The 17500-nt window shown below is 50.6% G+C and overlaps 2 protein-coding genes across 4 annotated transcripts in view; one reads left to right on the forward strand and one right to left on the reverse strand.

The window, feature by feature from the left end:
• LOC126576032 (proteasome subunit beta type-7) overlaps positions 1-179 on the reverse strand; it is a 1064-nt gene extending 885 nt beyond the window's left edge. Inside the window, exon 1 of the mRNA XM_050237103.1 lies at positions 16-179. Coding sequence (XP_050093060.1) covers positions 16-77 — 62 coding nt within the window. The 5' untranslated portion in view covers positions 78-179. The remainder of the gene's footprint in view (positions 1-15) is intronic.
• A 350-nt stretch (positions 180-529) lies between these two features.
• Positions 530-17500, forward strand: part of LOC126576031 (phosphatase Herzog) — a 35593-nt gene continuing 18622 nt past the window's right edge. Inside the window, exons 1-2 of one of the 3 annotated variants that reach the window (XM_050237101.1) lie at positions 530-602; positions 1070-1690. In XM_050237101.1, coding sequence (XP_050093058.1) covers positions 1612-1690 — 79 coding nt within the window. In that variant the 5' untranslated portion in view covers positions 530-602; positions 1070-1611. Of the gene's footprint in view, positions 1691-17500 lie in introns of all 3 variants that reach the window. The other 2 variants (XM_050237102.1, XM_050237100.1) reach the window with 2 other exon arrangements.

A 17500-nucleotide genomic window follows, 5' to 3' on the forward strand; every position in this document is an offset into this window, starting at 1 on the left:
CCGCTGGAAACATACCGGCGGCAGTTCTCGAAACTGAATCCTGGCTGCTCCAGTTCACGGGCTACGTCGGTGGTCATTATTCAGCTGGCGAAGATACTTTTAACCGAAGAAATTTGTCCGACCAAAGATACCGTGTTGATGATATTTTATTTTTTTACGGCTCCCCGAGCTGTCAAACCAAATTTCATGCGTCACGGTCGGATAGTAGACGGGAATGGTGAACTACGGAGTCGGCTATCGGACTTCTGCCAGTTCTTCGCCTGTGAAAAAGAGCACACTAACAAGGCACTCACGTGAGAGGGGTGCTAAGAGTGGGTTGTACCGTGGATTATTACTAAAAATAAATCAATAAAAGATTTAAAATATTCAAAGTAGTGTATTAAAGAAGGAGGTGATGTTACCGTGAGCAAAATCCCTCGCGACGATTAGAAAAACGATCGAACAATTTTGACAGTCGCGAATGGTGTTTTGACAGTTTGGGCGGCAGGAAAAAGGTATAAATAGAAGTGGCAGCTTGGAAAAAAAAATCAAACTCGTTCTGTGCGTCGCCGCGTCGCGTGTCGAGCTCGTGGAGAAAGGAAAACCCGGGAGTGCATCCTACAGTAATTATTTGCAACAAATATTAACCAACAAATAGTAAAAAATTATCCAAAAGTGGCGTCGTATTTTGCAACGAGCGCGAGAGCGAGACAAGCGAGATTTGTGCGAAAGAGAAAGGGAAATTCCGACTCTCGAATCCGAGCTTCTGAACGCGGTCACTCATCTCTCGGAGTGAGCGAGAGGCAGCTATACGGGTGCGGGGCGAGTGAGCGAGAGGGCGAGTAACGGTAAATGCGAACCGCTCCAAAAAAATCCCACTGAAATATTTTTTGTTGGAGAGCATAAAAGTGTAAATATAGGGCTACATTAAATGTTAAACATCGTCTTCTGAAGATTCCAAAAAGTTTGCTTCACCGTCGAGACGATTTACGGAGTGTGCGGGGGAGGGGACGCCAATGGTTTATCGGAAAGTGTTCCCAAAATTTTAGCTTGCTGGCATTTATTTTGTGCTGTTCCCCTTTTTTTCTAGCCGCGTTGCCGTGGTTCCGTCTCGTAGCAAGTCCCGAGTGCCGGTCCGTTTTCGTTCGTTTTTTTCTTCTCGTGACGAGTGCGGTGAAAGTTGTGCTGCTCCACAAGAGAGTCCTCCTAGTCCTCCTAGGCCGTGGAATCGTCCGTCGTGAAATTTGTGAAATCCACATCATAACCCCCCCCACCCTGCCTGTCTCTTCTGGCGACCAGCAAACAAACGAAGCGGATGAAAAATACCGGAAGTGTGACCAAAAGTGCGCATGTTTCTAGTGTTGTGTTTCTGTGCTGCCCCGGTTTGTCCAGAACGTCCAGCGTCGTGTATCGTACGTCGTAGAAAGCAGCACAAGCGTCCCTTCTACCCCCTCGCCCTACATCAGACCGGACGGAAAACGGAAGTTCCGGCACCGCCGAATCCGCAGTCAACGGGAACCACAACCCGTTGTCGTCGTCGTCGTCGTCGTTGACCTCCAGCCAGTCCGCCATCTCCCCCGGGTGTTGAATTCACCTTTCCGGAGGGCTAGCGTCCAACAGCCGATGGTTTAAATGGACGCTACATCCATCATAACGCAGGTGTCGCGGGATGACGAACAGCAGCTGAACACCAGTTTTCCCAGCGAGAAAGGTAAGAGAACGCTTTTCCTTCTTTTATTCAACCATTTTCGGTGTCACCAAACTATACCGTAGATCGCAGCAGAATCGTCCTTTTGCTAGAACCATCGCAGTTGTCGCGAAGTAACCAGCTTCTCTTCTAGCTCTTGTGGTGAGCTGTTAATGAGAAAACCAACGGAAGGAAGCAGCTAACTAATTGATTGTTTTGACAATCCTCGGGCTCCCGGTCACGCAGTCTCCCGGTCTCAGTAGTTCGTTAATTATCTCCTGATGACTCTGTTAATGTGGCCCCGTGAGCACCGGGACACTGGCGGTACAAAACGGAATATAAATCCTCAAGACAAAATGGTCGTCGCAAAGTATGCTGTGGCTGTTGCTCGCCAAGCGCGTGTTGTTTGTTTTGTACGTCGACGGCGATGGCCATTATTGCGGTCTCGTCGTTATCAGCATCGTTCCCGTTCGTTCGACACTCGCCTGATGTTGCTCTCGGTGCGCGGTTTTTCGTGGCTTGCTTTGGCCCCTTGGTGATGCTGCAGGAAAAGTAGCAGGACGCTCACGCACCACCGTTGCCACGATGTTTCGATTCCACGCAATTCTTCCTCTCTTCCGCACAACCAGCATTCTCCGATGGCCACGCGGATTCGGAATCAACCGCGGCACAAGGGTTGAGTTTGTTTAAAAAACGAACAGCGAAGCGCGGTGTACGCACGGTTCGCACTCCAATCGCACGCCACATTGCGGGATCCAACCGGCCATCTCCCACGGCTCAGTAACATTGTCGTGTCGGCGACGTGCGTGGGATCAGCCACGGTTTCTGTTGTTTTCGCGTGCCAGCGACGCCAAGAATTGCGTTGCTGCTGCTGCTGCTGCAGCATTCCCTAGTATAACTGGAACTAGGGCGGTGGAATGGCGTGGCGCTTTCCCATTCAAACCCGGTCACAACTGGCCCAAAAGGTTCTGGGAAACGGAAAACAGCCATTCGCCATTGTTGTGTATCAAACGACAGACCACCGCCATGGGGTGGCGCGCATCGTATTTTCGTCGATTTAGAACAAGTTCTCGGGCAGTAAACCCACACCAGACAGCAGCTCGATTGCGGCCAGATTGCCTTCTTTGGAGTGTGATCCCCGGGCGCCGCATGACCTTCCGCGAAGTGTGTAGCGCGGGGGCGATACTTAAACTTCTTGCCTTCTCAGCCAACTTATAGCTGAAGCAGCAAAAAGACCATATCCCAGCTCCCTTTGTTTACCTTTTTCTACGCCGAGATGTTTTCAACGTCGTAGACGGCCAGCGTCTCCAGGTGACGCTGGTTGGTCTTTATAACTAAATGGTCCCCCCGGGGAGGCGGACGAATTGATAGCTACGCGCTAACTGCGCTCCCTCAGGTATTGGGGCCCCTCGGTGGCGCATGTCTCTTGACAATTGTGTGTGCAGCGGCAGGCAACTCGCAAATAGAACGTACGTCGCAAAGCAGGAGACGCACGCTGTGCTGTGAAAAAGTTTTACGATACTTCGTACAAGCTCCTCGAGTGGCAGGTGTACATAATTGAAGGAAAATATGCTCCATGGCGCACCAAGATACCACGAATTTACCACGAATTTTCTCTGGTCGTGCGTCGTGGTCGCCATGGTGTTGTGTTGAAGGGCGCGGCAGTTTCAATCTTCAGTTCAGCGTCTTAGTCACCACATGATGATGACTCAGGGGACTTTCGAACGTGCGGGGGCTTATCTACGACGAAACATTTAATTTACCAGCTCCGCGCTACAACATCAGAAGTATTGCACGATTGTGACTTCGAGACTTTGAGAGTTTTTCTCGTCTTTTCGCAGTTCCGATGGACGTATCTTGAAACTTGCGACACACTCTGCTCCGCGCTGGTATTGGCAAAGTTGGTGGGGATCCTATGCTTTTAAAATGGATTTCTAGTCCTCACTCGAGTTACGGATCGATATAAAAGATAATGAAAGTAATGGAATTCCCATTCCCTTTTTTTTTTTGTTATTTGAAATCAGTTCTTCTTCAACTTCTATCGATACTTTAGGAATTTCTTGTCTCCGGAGTCGCAATCCTCCGTCGTTTCTAGTCTCACGGGCACGGGCAGTCTCAGGTGGATACAGGCGACAGAGTGTTGGTGCGACATCAAACGATGATCCAACGGCAGCGCGTAGCGTAGATGATGGCGATGATTCACTTAGCCATCAGGTGCCAAAGGTGACGACCACCAGACGACCCAGACTTACACACTTACACTTTTACGATTGATGTGCGCCCAGTAAGTAGGAGGTGCTGGTTTGTGGGGGAGGGTGAGGGCAACTTGTTTTCCTTGGAGGATTGGAGTCTACGTTAGGTTCCCTTTTCCGAGCGCGAGTAAAAGTGAAGGCAGCTCAAGGGCAGCCCGTGGCAATCCCCTCTGTATCTGTTGCTTGTTTCCCACGGAATCGACCAGGCCCCCCATGGCCTAGGATGCAAGTACTATAGAAGGCCCAATATCCTAGGCAATCGCAAACACCACCTCCTACCTTCCATTGGCCGGCCGAGGTCGACTAATGAAAGTCACGGACGACGGCTTGTTGACTGATGATATGGCGATGGCCAACCTGTGTGCTGCTCCGAGTGCACCTAACGCTTTCTTGTAAACGTAGTAGTAGTAGTGGTAGTGGTGCTAGTAAGTCAGTCAGTCCTCTCCATCGCACCGTAAACGGGTACTGGATTTGTGGAGTGTGGGTCCAATGGAAGTCCGGTTTTGCACACTCGATTGGCCACCTTGTCATCGTTGTTGTCGTCGTCGTCGTCGTCGGTGGTACGTCCGTGAAAAGTATGTCAATAGAATGCGCATGGAAGTTGTATGTTCCGCGGCGCTAGCGAGTCCCACTGACCGGCAGTATCCCGGTAAGAGCTGAGGATTGACTCCCCGGTGTCAATAGCGCGGCCCGTGGTGTGGTGGCTGGTTGTCGGGTCCCGGTTTCTCAGAAAACTTCAAACGATCTCGCGCTTAGCGAACTGGAACAGTTTTCACTCTTGAGGGGGTCGTCGTCGATGACGAATCGATAAAATATCAATAATATGCTTCGCGTCGCCCCCTCCCCCTCCGAGAACGCGAAGGGTGTTTCCTTGACAGCGGCCGTGGCCATCACACTTCATGCAAACCGTTCCATCGTAACCAGTCGTTCAAGTGACACTGGTGTAACGGTGTCCCCTGTTAACATGCCAATCGAGGTGATCAATTCACATCTAAAGTCGCGTAATAAGTGGCGAAGTCAGAGAGTCGCCAAGCGTGCCATCTCATGGAATATTCAAATGGAACTTTACGAGTTTACGAGTTTTGTGATCGAATTTTTTCATCCCAGTTTCAAGCCGAAGGTGTTGAGGCGTTAAATTGACAATAATCGATTGCGCGATGCTTCGATAATTCTTTCTTCGATTTTTTGTAATGTATCCTCACATCGAGCGCGCACCAATCGTGTTTGTTGTCCCCGGGAAACCTTTCCTCTTGGTCTCTCGGGCACACCGGCAACCGGTAAATACCCGCGGGAATCCGGTATTCTAGGGGGCAGGGTGGCGAAGACAAACCCCTCGAGTTCGAGGTTCGAGTGCTTCCGCTGGCCGGGCCGGGCCGATCGGAATGTCGTCGAAATCGAAATGTGATCCATTTTTAATGTATAATTCCGTTCCAATGCACCTCCGTTGCAGTAGCAGCAGGGAGTCTTCTGGTGCTCCTCCGGGACAACGCGTATCCAACAGCGACTTTCCACTGGGGAGGGGTGCAGCGAGTGCGAGGCCACCGGACACGATCGATAACCTGGATTGAGTTGATGGAGGGGCTGGAGGTAGAGGGGAATGAGAATGGGCAACCGGTTTCCCGGTTCATTCAATGCCTATATGCTGTGTGTGCGACGGTGGCGGATATGTCTGCCACGGTATATCGTATCGTATGGTGTATTGAGTTCGACGAGACCTTGGCGTGGCATCTTCACCTGCTGCTGCTGCTGCTGGTGATGCAGGCCGTCGATTTCTCTCGTCGACACGCACATGCACCATGCGCCAAGCCGCCGACGATTGGTGGATCGATTCATTCCGCAATTAAACACTTGGCTGGCTGCACCCATGCTAGCTCCGGTGCCTCCGGTGCCGCTGCTGCCGTTGCTACTGATAATAATGGTTTGCTGATGGAGGTCGCCACGTAAGTGTGTGCTGTTCGGTTGGCACCACGGGTTCGGGTTCCCCCCCGGTTCCGTGTGCGCCACTGACATAGTTTGCAACTTTCCATTTCACTTTTTCCAATTGATTTTTCACTCCCTGGGCCCCGAGTGTGCACCGTTTTGAAGAGCGTTTGCTGCGGCAATTTCTCGTTTAACATCTTCAACAATTTTCAGTCAACACTTTCAGGCGCTTGGGAAACATGGCGACAGACAATCCATTCGTCGCCTTCTCATAATTGGAGCGATTGAAAGACTTATAAACGATCGTATGTTTCTTCACTTCAAACGATCGATCGTTGTGATCGCTTCAGCGGACGCTGACCTTTTCGTTGCCGTGTTGCGCGTCGTTGGGGATTGAAAAAGTGGGATTTGCTCGGAACGAGCATCGGATGCGGGCTTAAGAGATGCTATCAGCAAATGGTTACGCTGCTCATCTCAGCTGACAGTCAATCGTTTGTTTGCAAGCAGCCAGCCCAACCCCACAACCACATAATAGACACAGAGAAAAAGAGTGAAAGAAAGAGAGAGATATGAGGGAGGACTGGTGCACTTTCGCAGCCGGGAACACCCTTTCTAGTGGAGTCAAAAGGCTATCAAGCAGCAGCAGCAGCACTAGTGTATAGCGATGGAGTGCTGCCAGCGCGCCACATTATCGTTGCCCTGCAATCGCTCAAAACGGCTCCCGTTTTCCGCCCAGTACCAGTAGTGGCCATCAGCACGGGGGGGGGGGAGGACCCTCTGACATCATCCAAAATGGTGGTGTTGGAGGCGGAAAGTGTTGCTGTGTCGTGCGAAGTGGCGTCGTCTCACACATTATTATGTGTGCAATCATCCTCTCGTCCCTTTTTTGCGCTTGCCTGGCAGCTCCTGGAGACTGTGTGGCGCACCACATTAAAATAGAACAGAGAAGGACACGCGGTGAGGGCGTGCTGCATGTGGTGCTGCAAAGCAAAACGAAAAGAGAGGGAAATGAATTATAATTCCGTAATTATTATTTTCAAATGCGTTTCTCAAACGAACCGGCGACGACGACTCATTAGTGGACGACTACCCGGGGGCATGGTGTTCAACTTAAACGCCCACTGCGGCCAGCAGCAGCGATTCGGACTTCGAAGACACACGGCGGTCGTGGTGCTGTATCGGATCGAATGGATCCTACAATCGAGGCCTTTGCAGGGCGGCGACGCCGAGGGTGGCGTTATCTAGAAATAAACATCTCCAGAAATAGCACGATATTCTGCACGTCACCACTAACTACCGACTGCTGCTTATGGTGCAGCATAAGAACGAACTCCCTCCCGCCGTCGGTGGTCGTCTGATGGTGCGTAGGTCGCTCGCTCTTGAAGCACGCAGCCACGCAGAGGGGACCGAGTGTTGTCCACCGAGGTTCATTCATAACTACACGGCCCGTCCACCGAGAAGTTCTGCCAGATGGTGCCACTCACTTCGTCCGAATGTTCGTTTCGCGGCAGAAGTTCGTCTGGTCCGGGAATTTTTGAACGGTTTTTTCGATGACCGGCGGAAGGGGTGACTCCCAACCTTAGTTTTTGCAAAACAACATTGAACTCGAACGGGCTCCAGCTGGCCCTGTTCGAACACCGAGGAATAGGAAGATCGGTATCGGTCGACTCGTCGAAAACTTTCATCAAATTTTCTTAATTGACAACCGGTGTCCCAAGTTCCACCAACGTGCTCTCTGACTGGCTGGCCCGCCGGTTGTTGTCAGTTACGTTCGTTTCCCTTCCTTTTCTTTTTCGACGCTATTTTCGCATCTCTCATCATTTTCGCTCAAGATAAGGGAACAGTGGAACAGTGTGTTTTTTTTGGGTGGAAAAAGGTCGTCCATTGTTTTTTTCACTTTTGATTTTTGCACTCAGGGGTTGTCCTGGAAGTCGGTTACGCTGAGCTAAATCAGCTAGAAGGTCCCGTGCTGTATGGTTGGTATTTGCGTCTAATGCCGAGGCTTGCTGCTGCATGTGTTGATTACAGATCCCCCCCAGGCATGCTTTGTGGTGTCCCCTTCCACCCAACGAAGCTTAGTCTCTCTTGTATCCGTTATCAGTGTCGCATGCGGAGACTCTGCTGCTGTTGCCGTTGCTGCTGCCGCGCCTCTCATTTCTCCTTTGATGGTGGTTGGTGTTGGCAAGGGTACCAGGCTTATCTAAATCACTCGCGCGCGCTATCAGTAGGCGCAAAAAGCGCACACAGAACGTGCGAGCCGCGAGCAGCGGTTATTGTAAGCGATGGCGACCGGCCTGGCAAATGTCTATGTTTATGGACCTCGATTATGTTTGTCTGCACCACCAGGACGGACTGTTGTGTCGGGGGTTGTGCTGGAAATAGCCGCAACCGATTGATCACGAGTGTGCTAATTGGTTTGATAACAGAGAGAGTGTGGTGTGAGTTGGTTTTTGGGTATCTTTAGAACCAGCCAGCACTCCAGATTGCCATTGGACCAGATTTCCAAACACATTCACCCCAGGGGACCTTCTCCTGATCGCTCTATGGCCCAGGAATGCTTGCGGAGGGGTGTACCTACGCACCAGATCACTTTACGCAATTCACGGAGATGCGTTCGTGAGAAGGAGCCGGTACAGCGGATTTCGGGGGCTAAATATAGGTTCCCCCGATTGGTCGCGTGTAGGTGAGCGTACGACACACCGGCTGCACTGGCTGTTTGCAAATATTGTCCCCGGGCCCTCTCCTGCTCCTGCTACTCTTCCAGGCCGAAAATACGAATCTGGTGGTGCTGGCTGGTCGCCGCGGTGTTGTTTGTTTATTGGATAGCAGGAAAAGAGGGACCACATTTGTTCATTCCAAGGCACATGATATCAGCGTTTATTTGGAAACTCCTCGTCGCGCCGAACACTCTTGGTAAACGCAGCCGTTTCGCTGGACTACATTCCGTAGTTTCGCAATTCTGCGATTTTTTTCGCTTCCTCCAGAACACCACAAGACGCCCTGGGGCGGCGGCCTAGGCCACGGATTTCGTTCATTCTCCGATTTAATTCCGACGGAAATACTAGAAATTCTTCCGGCAAATGGCTTTTCTTCCTCTGAGGCACGATTAACTAACTCAACTTCTGTGGACTTGTAGAGAAGAAAGGGCGTGACGAGATAAGTCCAAGCCAGCCTGCCTGCATCATGTTGCGTGTTCTGACGTTATTTTGCGGCAAAAATCCTTCTTCATAACCCCATAAAGTCCAGCAACGCGTTGGGGGCTTTTATCAGCCGGACAATTATATCGTTATGATGATGTCTTGACCTTTTGCGTCCCGGAATCCCCAGAGGAGCGGTTCTCGGGCACAATTTAAAAAGGGGTAGAACGTGCCACAACAGAACGCTACTAGCCCGGCTGATGGGCAACCCCGTTGGTCCCTCCGGTGGAGCTTATTATTTGAAGTCAACCTTCCAAGTCTCGAGGTCCCGGACACACCAGTGGGCCATTGAAAATGTCACACGGTTCACAGTTCTTCGTGTTGATGAGGGGCACAGTATAAACACGCTGCAAATGCACACGCTCGCTCGCTCGCTCCGCTGTTCGAGTGTTCCAACTATGCAAATGATGCAAAAGATAGCATTCCTCAAAACGGAATACTGCTGCAATGTTGTGTTGTTGCAGAAGGGGCGGCAAGCAGAAGAAGCCCAGGAATAGCTTCTTTTGATATAGTCCATCACGGGCGAGTCCGTGCACGGTGAAGGTTTCGTGAGTTCCGTAATTACATTTGCCCTCCTCGTCCTCCTCCTCCTCGTCCTCCTCTGTTGCTCTAAATGCTGCAACGAAAACCGTCCTGGCATCCTGATCCTGATGTACAAAGTTGTGTTGTGCTTCGACCTCGACATTGAGACAGGCCCAGGGTGAGGGCTGGGGATTTCCCCTTAGTTTGTTTATTTGTCCAGGGTTGATGGGCCCAAGATGTGTAGCCCCTCCGTTAGTGGCAGGGAGAGAGTGGCTTTGGCATCGTAACACGGGGTTCGACCTTGAGGTAAGACGGTTCTCTCTTTCCCTTTGCGAACCGAAACCAACCTTCAGTCTGTTTCAGTCAGTGGCGGTGTTGCAGCAAATACTGCCTGATGACTGCACGAATGTCCTTGTCGCGATGGAATCGAATCTAAATTTGCAATTCAACCCCGCACGTGCTGCTTCGTGCTACTCGTCGTTTCGCCAGCCCTTTTTGCTTTTTGTTGTACTTTTTTTTTTGCTGTAGAAGATTTGTCGATACCTTCGCCAAAGGATTCACCTTTGGCGCTAATCATGGACACGACCGAAGGCAACATCGCATCGCCGGCACTCTGACACCAGCTGACAAGACAGTGACGCTTCAATCAAGGATAATCAATCAATTAGTGGTTAATTGACGGTTCCAAGCCGTTTGTCAATCGCTCTAATTAGTGACGACTACTAGGGCGTTGGAGTTGGAGTCGAAGCCGTCGTGATCGCCTCCTGAAATCGTAGTAAAGATGTCTAGACTAGGAAGGTCTCTGGGGCCGGGATTGTGATTAAAATTTTTCACCAAAAACACGCGGCCCCATCCACGAAGGTTCTAAATCTTTTCATTTGTTGTTCCACATTCCAATGAACTGTCTTCCTTCTTCTGCTCCTGGTGATGATCCGTGTTGGGATTTGTTACCTCACCGGCCTTCAGAGGTCACGGGTAATCTGAGCGATAAATCTGGGTGCCTGTTTTCTCCGGACGGGGGGTTTGGAAAATTGGTTTCTTGAATGTTTTATGTGAATTGCTTTTCACTTCTCGCCATATTGGTCCTCGTTGACCAACGAGGAAGTAACGGAGACAGGACAGGAGACGATCAACAAGAAGGAAGCGGTCCTTCGGTAGATAAATCCAAATTCATTATCAGCTAAAGCGATTGTAACGCACGTAACAGAGGCCGAGTGAAGGGCACCGTCGTCGAACTGGCCTCGATACACAGTGGAACGTTGTCGAAAGGAGGTTCCATCGAGGAGCTTTCTCCGGAAATCCATTTAGAGACCCAGGGGCTGCCAGCTTCTTCCGCTGCTGTGCCGTATTGGTGCTGGTAGTGGTCGTCCTGTCATTCGGTCGTAAACGATAATGAAAAGCGACAGTAAGGATCCGGGAGTCAGTCAGGTTTCTGTAGCCCCGGAGATAGCTGATTGAGAGAGAGAGAGAGAGAGAGAGAGAGAGAGAGAGAGAGCCTCGGAAGGTCTCGTGTCATCGTCAGGTCTCGGGAGCCGTTTTTGCTTTTAATCACTCTGGAATGTCCCGGAAGGCTGAGGACGCGCAATTCGTCCTCCTGCTGCTTGTGGGGTCCTTATGACCATGAAAATGCCTTCACGTAAAACCGATAAAATTGTGAAGCAGAGGATGAGGAGGAGAAGACATCTTCTTCATTGGGATGGGATGGATGAGTCACGACATTCCGGCCCAAAAATGATGGTTCAACGGTTGACGCGGTTGCGTCTTCTTCGGACCTTTATCAAACTGCTGCCATTTGCCCCCGGGGGGGGGGGGGGGGGGGGGGGTGGGGAGGTTTTGTGGGATGGATGCTGAGTCACAAAGTGTTTCATTTTGGGAAATATAGACCACCCGGCTTCCCCCGCCGTCCTTCGCCTCTGTTTCCTAAAACAAAAACCATGACACTGCCCCGATAAAGGTTTTTGTCTCTCCTACGCTGCTCGCTACATCAGGTTCTTCGCCACGACTGATCATTTATGTTACGAGCACAATCAAGGAAGTTTGATGTGGAGACCGCTCCATCATAGGGGGGCTTATCAATCGATATCAGGCCCGGGAAGCATGAATCACAATTACAAGCAGTAACACAAGCGTGCGAAGTACAGGAAATCAGGCGCAAACTACTAGCAAACCATGTATTCCATTGTTTTTTTTTGTTTTCCAACTCACTGTGTTGCAACCTACATAACGACCTCTCTCTCTCCCTCTCTTTCCCGGCCATTACTAACATCCGGGGGTTAGTTGGTCGAAAGCCGTTGTTCCGCTTCCAGCAGCCAGTATTCAGGGCCACTGGTTACTGAGCGTTACTGAGCTACGAGCATTCAGCATCAGCATCAGTAGTCTGTAGTGATGCCACCACCGCTGGGGGATTAGTTCGGTTATTGTGTGTTTGAAACGGTCGTCGGATTTGTGTCGTCGTCGTCGTCGTGTTTCACTGTGATAGTAAGAGCAGCGGCACATTTGATTGTTGGAATGACACCATTTTCTGATTAGAAAACGGCCCGCGAGTATCGCGTGCCATCCAAAGCCCGCACACCAACCAGGTCCGCCCCCGGGGGCCATTGAACGAACAAACGCGAGCGTCCGGCCGGCCGGGGGTTTATGATGATTTAAAACTGTTTTACATTTTTCAATTTGTCCACTCACCGCGCGCACCACGTTAGTATGCCATCTCCACGTTTATTGATGTGAAAATTGAATTTTAACACTTGTTTCGTTGATGATTCATGGGCCTGTGGTGTCGCTGCGTGGTGAGTGGCACACTCTCATCCCTTGATATCGAGACATAGAGAGACGGAGAGCCGCTGAGAAAGAGAGGAGAACCCTTGGAACCGGTTTTAAAAACACAAAAAAATGGCGCAAAAGTGGAGAAGATCGAGGAGCCTCTCGAGGATGGAGGAACGGAATTTTTCGGGGGCTACATTTTATAGGCTCCACCCCAGGAATGCCACTTCGTGATGCTCGTTCTGGCCAGAAAACTCCAGATCGGATTATTACTCATCCATCAGCCGCCCGGATTGTCATCTGCGTTAGTAATTCCGAGTATCTGGAAAGCCCAAGGTTAACCACTGATTAGTATGACACTGCGGTTGTTGGTGCGCTTCGATGGTATTGACTTACGTCATGTCCCAGGCCCGTTCCGCACTGTCGTTGTTGTGGTTAACCGTTCACAATAGGCGCACAACAAACCACCGTGAACGAAGCGAGAGGCCGACACGTTGATGAATTCAATCTGTGCATCAACAGCACCAGCAGCAGCAGCAGCAGCAGCAGCGTCATCACACCAATAAACGAGTCGCTATCGCGCGCGACACTCACAGACAGCAGTTCCCTCGGTGGGGGTTGGTTGAGGAGGGAAGCGTGTGGAGTATATGTGTGTGATATCATCATACCGTAAGCCACCAACAGGTGCTCGATCTTCTCGATATTGTGTTAAACGAAACGAGAGAAAACGATTTCTTATCCATCGGTTTTTGTGCTGTGAAGCTGGTTGAGCTTCCTTCGCTCGGTCATCTCGGAGCGTCGGGAATTGTGGCACGGTGATTAGAATCGTGGAACGCCGATCATGATCCGCGACCACACCTTGTGTTGTCAATAAAAGGGTGTGCTGTGGGACTTTGATCGCACACACATGCCTGACGATGATGATGTTGATGATGATGATGATGATGGGGGTTTCAACCGAAACCGTGGTGGTAGTGACAACACCCCAACCGAGCGAGCTTCACGCATACCTTTTCGCGGGCTGCTGGAACTGGAATGCGTCGCGTTGTGGAACGCCCCACAAGCTGGTGGTGGAGGCGCACAACATGAATTCTCGTTGGTGAGGGGGGCCCTTGCCCCCCGCGGTTGTTGCAAACTGCGGGGACGACTATTTGTTCGTGTTGGCGCGAGATATGGCGCGAGTTGCTCGACCGTGTACCAGCTGGCAGGCTGGCAGGCTGGCCTGCGCTGGTTTGGCCCAGGGGGCGATAGAAGTTATCTGCTGCTGCTGCTGTTACCGCAGCCCGTTATCCACTTTTGGGAGCCCGTGGAGCGTGAAAAGAGCGCACCATATGCGCGAATGTCTACGCCATTATTATTGCATTTCAATTTCAGCATGCAATCCAAGGTTTCTTTTGCCAGCTATTCCCTGATCCAGCTACCAGTTCGATCGACGTTTGCGATTGCGATTCCCTCCCCTCGAGAAGTAATGTGTGCTTCAAGTGCAAAAAGGGACCTTTCTGTGATGCTTCTTAAAATCATAATAAATTAGATCCCCTTCCCTTCCCCGCAGCAGTAACATCGAATTGCTCTTCGGCGGTGGTGGTGAGGGACTCATGTAATGAGGTTCGGTCTCTCCTCTGCCTCTCGGTGTGGTGCCCGGGATCAGCGCACTACACGCCCCAAATGGCCGCAGTGATGGCCTTCCGATGTGATGAAGGAGAAGGTCAATAAATTATACACTCATTTTAATTAAGACCGGTCCGGTTAAATTGACCCTTCTTCTGGCCGGCCTGGCCACATCATCCTGGCCACACAATCGTCCTCTCAAGAAGACGATGAATGCGGACTGCTGACAGCAGCAGTCTTGGCCCTCTTCTCCATCCTAAGTGGCATAATGAAATCGCACTTTGCTCTCTATTCCACTGCTGCCAGGGTTGTCAATTAATTATCGTCCGGTAACGGACACCACCGGACACACTAAATGCTTCATCGACCCACGGATACGACAGTTGAGGCAGTCACTCTCGATACTCATAAACCACCCCCCCCCCCCCCCCCCCGCGCACGTAACCTCGCGCTTGAGCGTAGAATCGGTTAGTGCAGAAGTTCTTTTCTTATTACACAATTGTTAAGTCATCGAGAGCGGGAAGACGACATTGGCGCGTGGTGCCATAATCGGTGCTGGGTTGCAGAACAGTGGCAGAGGAATGGACACACGCTTATAAGCGCATTTAAGCATGTCTAAGCCGGCCGAGGTCATGTGTTTGGTGACATCCCGTTCGTTAGCATATGATGTCATGCAGAGCGCGACGTGATGTGACGAACAACGCAGTCAATTAAGCAATATCGTTCTTATAGGTTGACGGCATTCTCAAGACGGTTACTTGGCTTTGGAATGGTCGATATGATGTGGTATGATCTGTGTGTCATAGTTGCGTATCGGTAGGTCAAAAATGTAATTCTGTTTTTAGATAGGGGAACCACCGAGCTGTGCTGGGGGGTGCCTTTAATAAACAACTTCTCGATCGCCCTGTCAAAAGGTGTCCAATGTGTCGGAACGGCGTACGGTGACGTGCCTGTGGTCAATGTAGTTTTGCACATATGCAGAGCATGGATCGCTCTCTTTCTCTCTCTGCACATGATGATGGGGCGCATATGGCGTGTCTGTGGTTGTGTGCCCTCGAACGACTTCCATTTGAGACGAAGTCTAACAAATTGAGCACAGCATGACCTCCGGTGTGCCGGTCGGTGGGATGGCGACATGGACGCATGGACTCTGCTTGGAATGGGGTGTGTTCGTTGAGACGCCTCAATAACTATCGTCTTGCTGGTACTGCTGCTGCTGCTGACTGCAACCATTGATTGGTGACTGGTGGTACAGCGGTCGTGTACATACTGTCACGTATGACAATTCCAATTTATTTGCCATTGTTTGGAATCGAGCGTACGACGTCCTACATTTTTGTATCTGTAGTCGCGTCCCCATCGTTGTCGTTTGGTTTAATGTTTAGCCGACGAGACCCCACTCGAGCATCATCGTTCGCGCGCGAGCGACCGCCACAAGAACAGGAAATATGGCCGTGCATTTTACCATTCCGTGGGTTGAGTGGCCCGACGACCATTCGGAGCTATTTGATCACACAAAACGCGCGCAGACTGCAGCGAGCGAGCAGCGAGATTCCATTCCCCGCAAAATGAGACGATATATGCGCCGTAACACATGATGAGCTCTCGGTGGTGGTTCACAAATACCTGTTGAGAAGAGCGCTACATCATCATCATCATCAGTTGGTTTGGTTTGGTTTTTGGGGACTGTACAGCATGCAGAATTGATGAATTCTATTCCACCGCACTCGGCAGACTGGATGGAACCACTTCAGCACGGTTCGTATTCGCACGGTGCGAATGGTAAATTAGTCCTCCGGATAGCAACGAGTGAGTGTTCTTGTTTTCCTGCATGCGGAGCACATCAAGTACACTAGCGCAACGGTTTCGTGGCATATTTGCTTATCATTCCGCGTAAGTCATCAGGCGTGCGCGCGTGATGGTGGTAACCTTCAGAAACAACTTGCTCGACATCAACAGCCACTCACACTCCATCGGTGGTTTGAATAGAGCAGAATTGAGCATCAGCTGGAAGAGCCTTCTTCTACCACGGCTTCTACCACTCGCTTCCAATCCAATTAGAGATAGCGGGGAGTAGCGATCCGAATTTATCCTGCACCGCCGAGCCGGCGAGCGCGACGTTAGCTCGTTACGTGAAGATTCGTCGAATCGGTTATGAAAGTTGTCGGAAAGTTCGCCAACAAATGTCATAATTTTGCAGTGCCAATCACTGGCTGAAGCGGAAGAGGAAACGTAAAGCCCCTTTACTCGCTTCGAATGAGTCAGCAGGAGAAGCCCCCAACGAGATGAGTCAGTAGAATCCTGAGTTGATGATTGTCTATGGCAGGATTCAGGATGTGATGCTTGGTTTGGTTTGGGTTGGTTTGGTGGTTAGGAGCAGCAACGGTCATGCATACGTAACGTTTGAATTTGTTTGGATTGCCTGCCGTTGGTCTCATGAATAAATCATTCCAGGTTGTTGCGGCGTTATGCTAGCTTTTCTCTGGCGTCGATTGCAACTGTTGAAGGGAGGGGAACGTACGGGTGTTCTATCGTTTCCTTCCCTATTTTTTTTTGGGGATGGTATTTCGGTGGGAAAGGGAAAAGTGCGGGTATTAGATTGCGGTAAAATGATCCTCGTCTTTCATTTCTTTATCTGCTCGCTGGGTTCGCAAACCCCGTTGGGCGGGCGGGATGGGGATCAACATAACACTTTGGCAATGACTTTTCGGTGGGTCCTGATAGAGAAGGGTAGGAAGCAAACCATCCCGCTTCTAGGTCTGTTGTTGAATTATTGATCTTTGCTGATGCTGGGTAACCCAACCAGGGCTCTAGCAGTCAGCTCCATCCACTGAGGTTCGCTCCCCTTCCTGCGGTTAAAGGATTCACTGTCTAGGATATTGCGTCCCGTTGTGTTGCCCAAAGTGGTAATTGGTTTGCCGGATAAGACGCTATCGTTGTAACTAATTGGTTTTGTTTGCTTTTTCTGTTTCCAGGTAAGCTCCTTCCAGGATCCTTCTCGCCGGTTGACGCCGGTCGTCGTGACGCATTTGGTAAGAGCGAACCGGTCTGACCTCCGCACTACTCTCGCTTCGTTTAATGGCATCCAGCTATTCGAAGGATGCTGGAATTCGGCGTTTGATCTAATGATAGTCGAGCAACGGTGGTTTGCTATTGTGGCTAGCAAAGGGTTCCTTGAAAGAGAATTGCTTTGAGGAAGTTGCACGGAGCGTGGAAAGGAATCTATTCAACCTGCACCCGACTGCGTTCCGACTTCGGGAGCATCAGTGAAGTTGTTGGAGTTGTTGTCGGAGAAGTTCAAGAAGGTGCTTAGTATTAGCACAGGGTCCCAGTAATGCACCCAGGACTGTGGTACTTGTTCTAGAAGCTCACAAAACAATAGTCCCGGATGTGGCCTCTTTCACTGGGTAACCAACATTTGAGTGGCTTCCAGAACGGAGTAAAAGAGCAAAAGTCGTTGGAATGAAAAACACTAAACCAGTACCAGCGGTACATTCCAGGTCATTATAATCCTTTCTGTGCTTGTCTGAGTCTGTGCACGTCCTTGCCCTTGCACTTTGAGGGCTATTTCCTGG

Source organism: Anopheles aquasalis, chromosome 3 (assembly GCF_943734665.1).
Source record: "Anopheles aquasalis chromosome 3, idAnoAquaMG_Q_19, whole genome shotgun sequence".
NCBI classification, from domain to species: Eukaryota; Metazoa; Arthropoda; class Insecta; order Diptera; family Culicidae; genus Anopheles; species Anopheles aquasalis.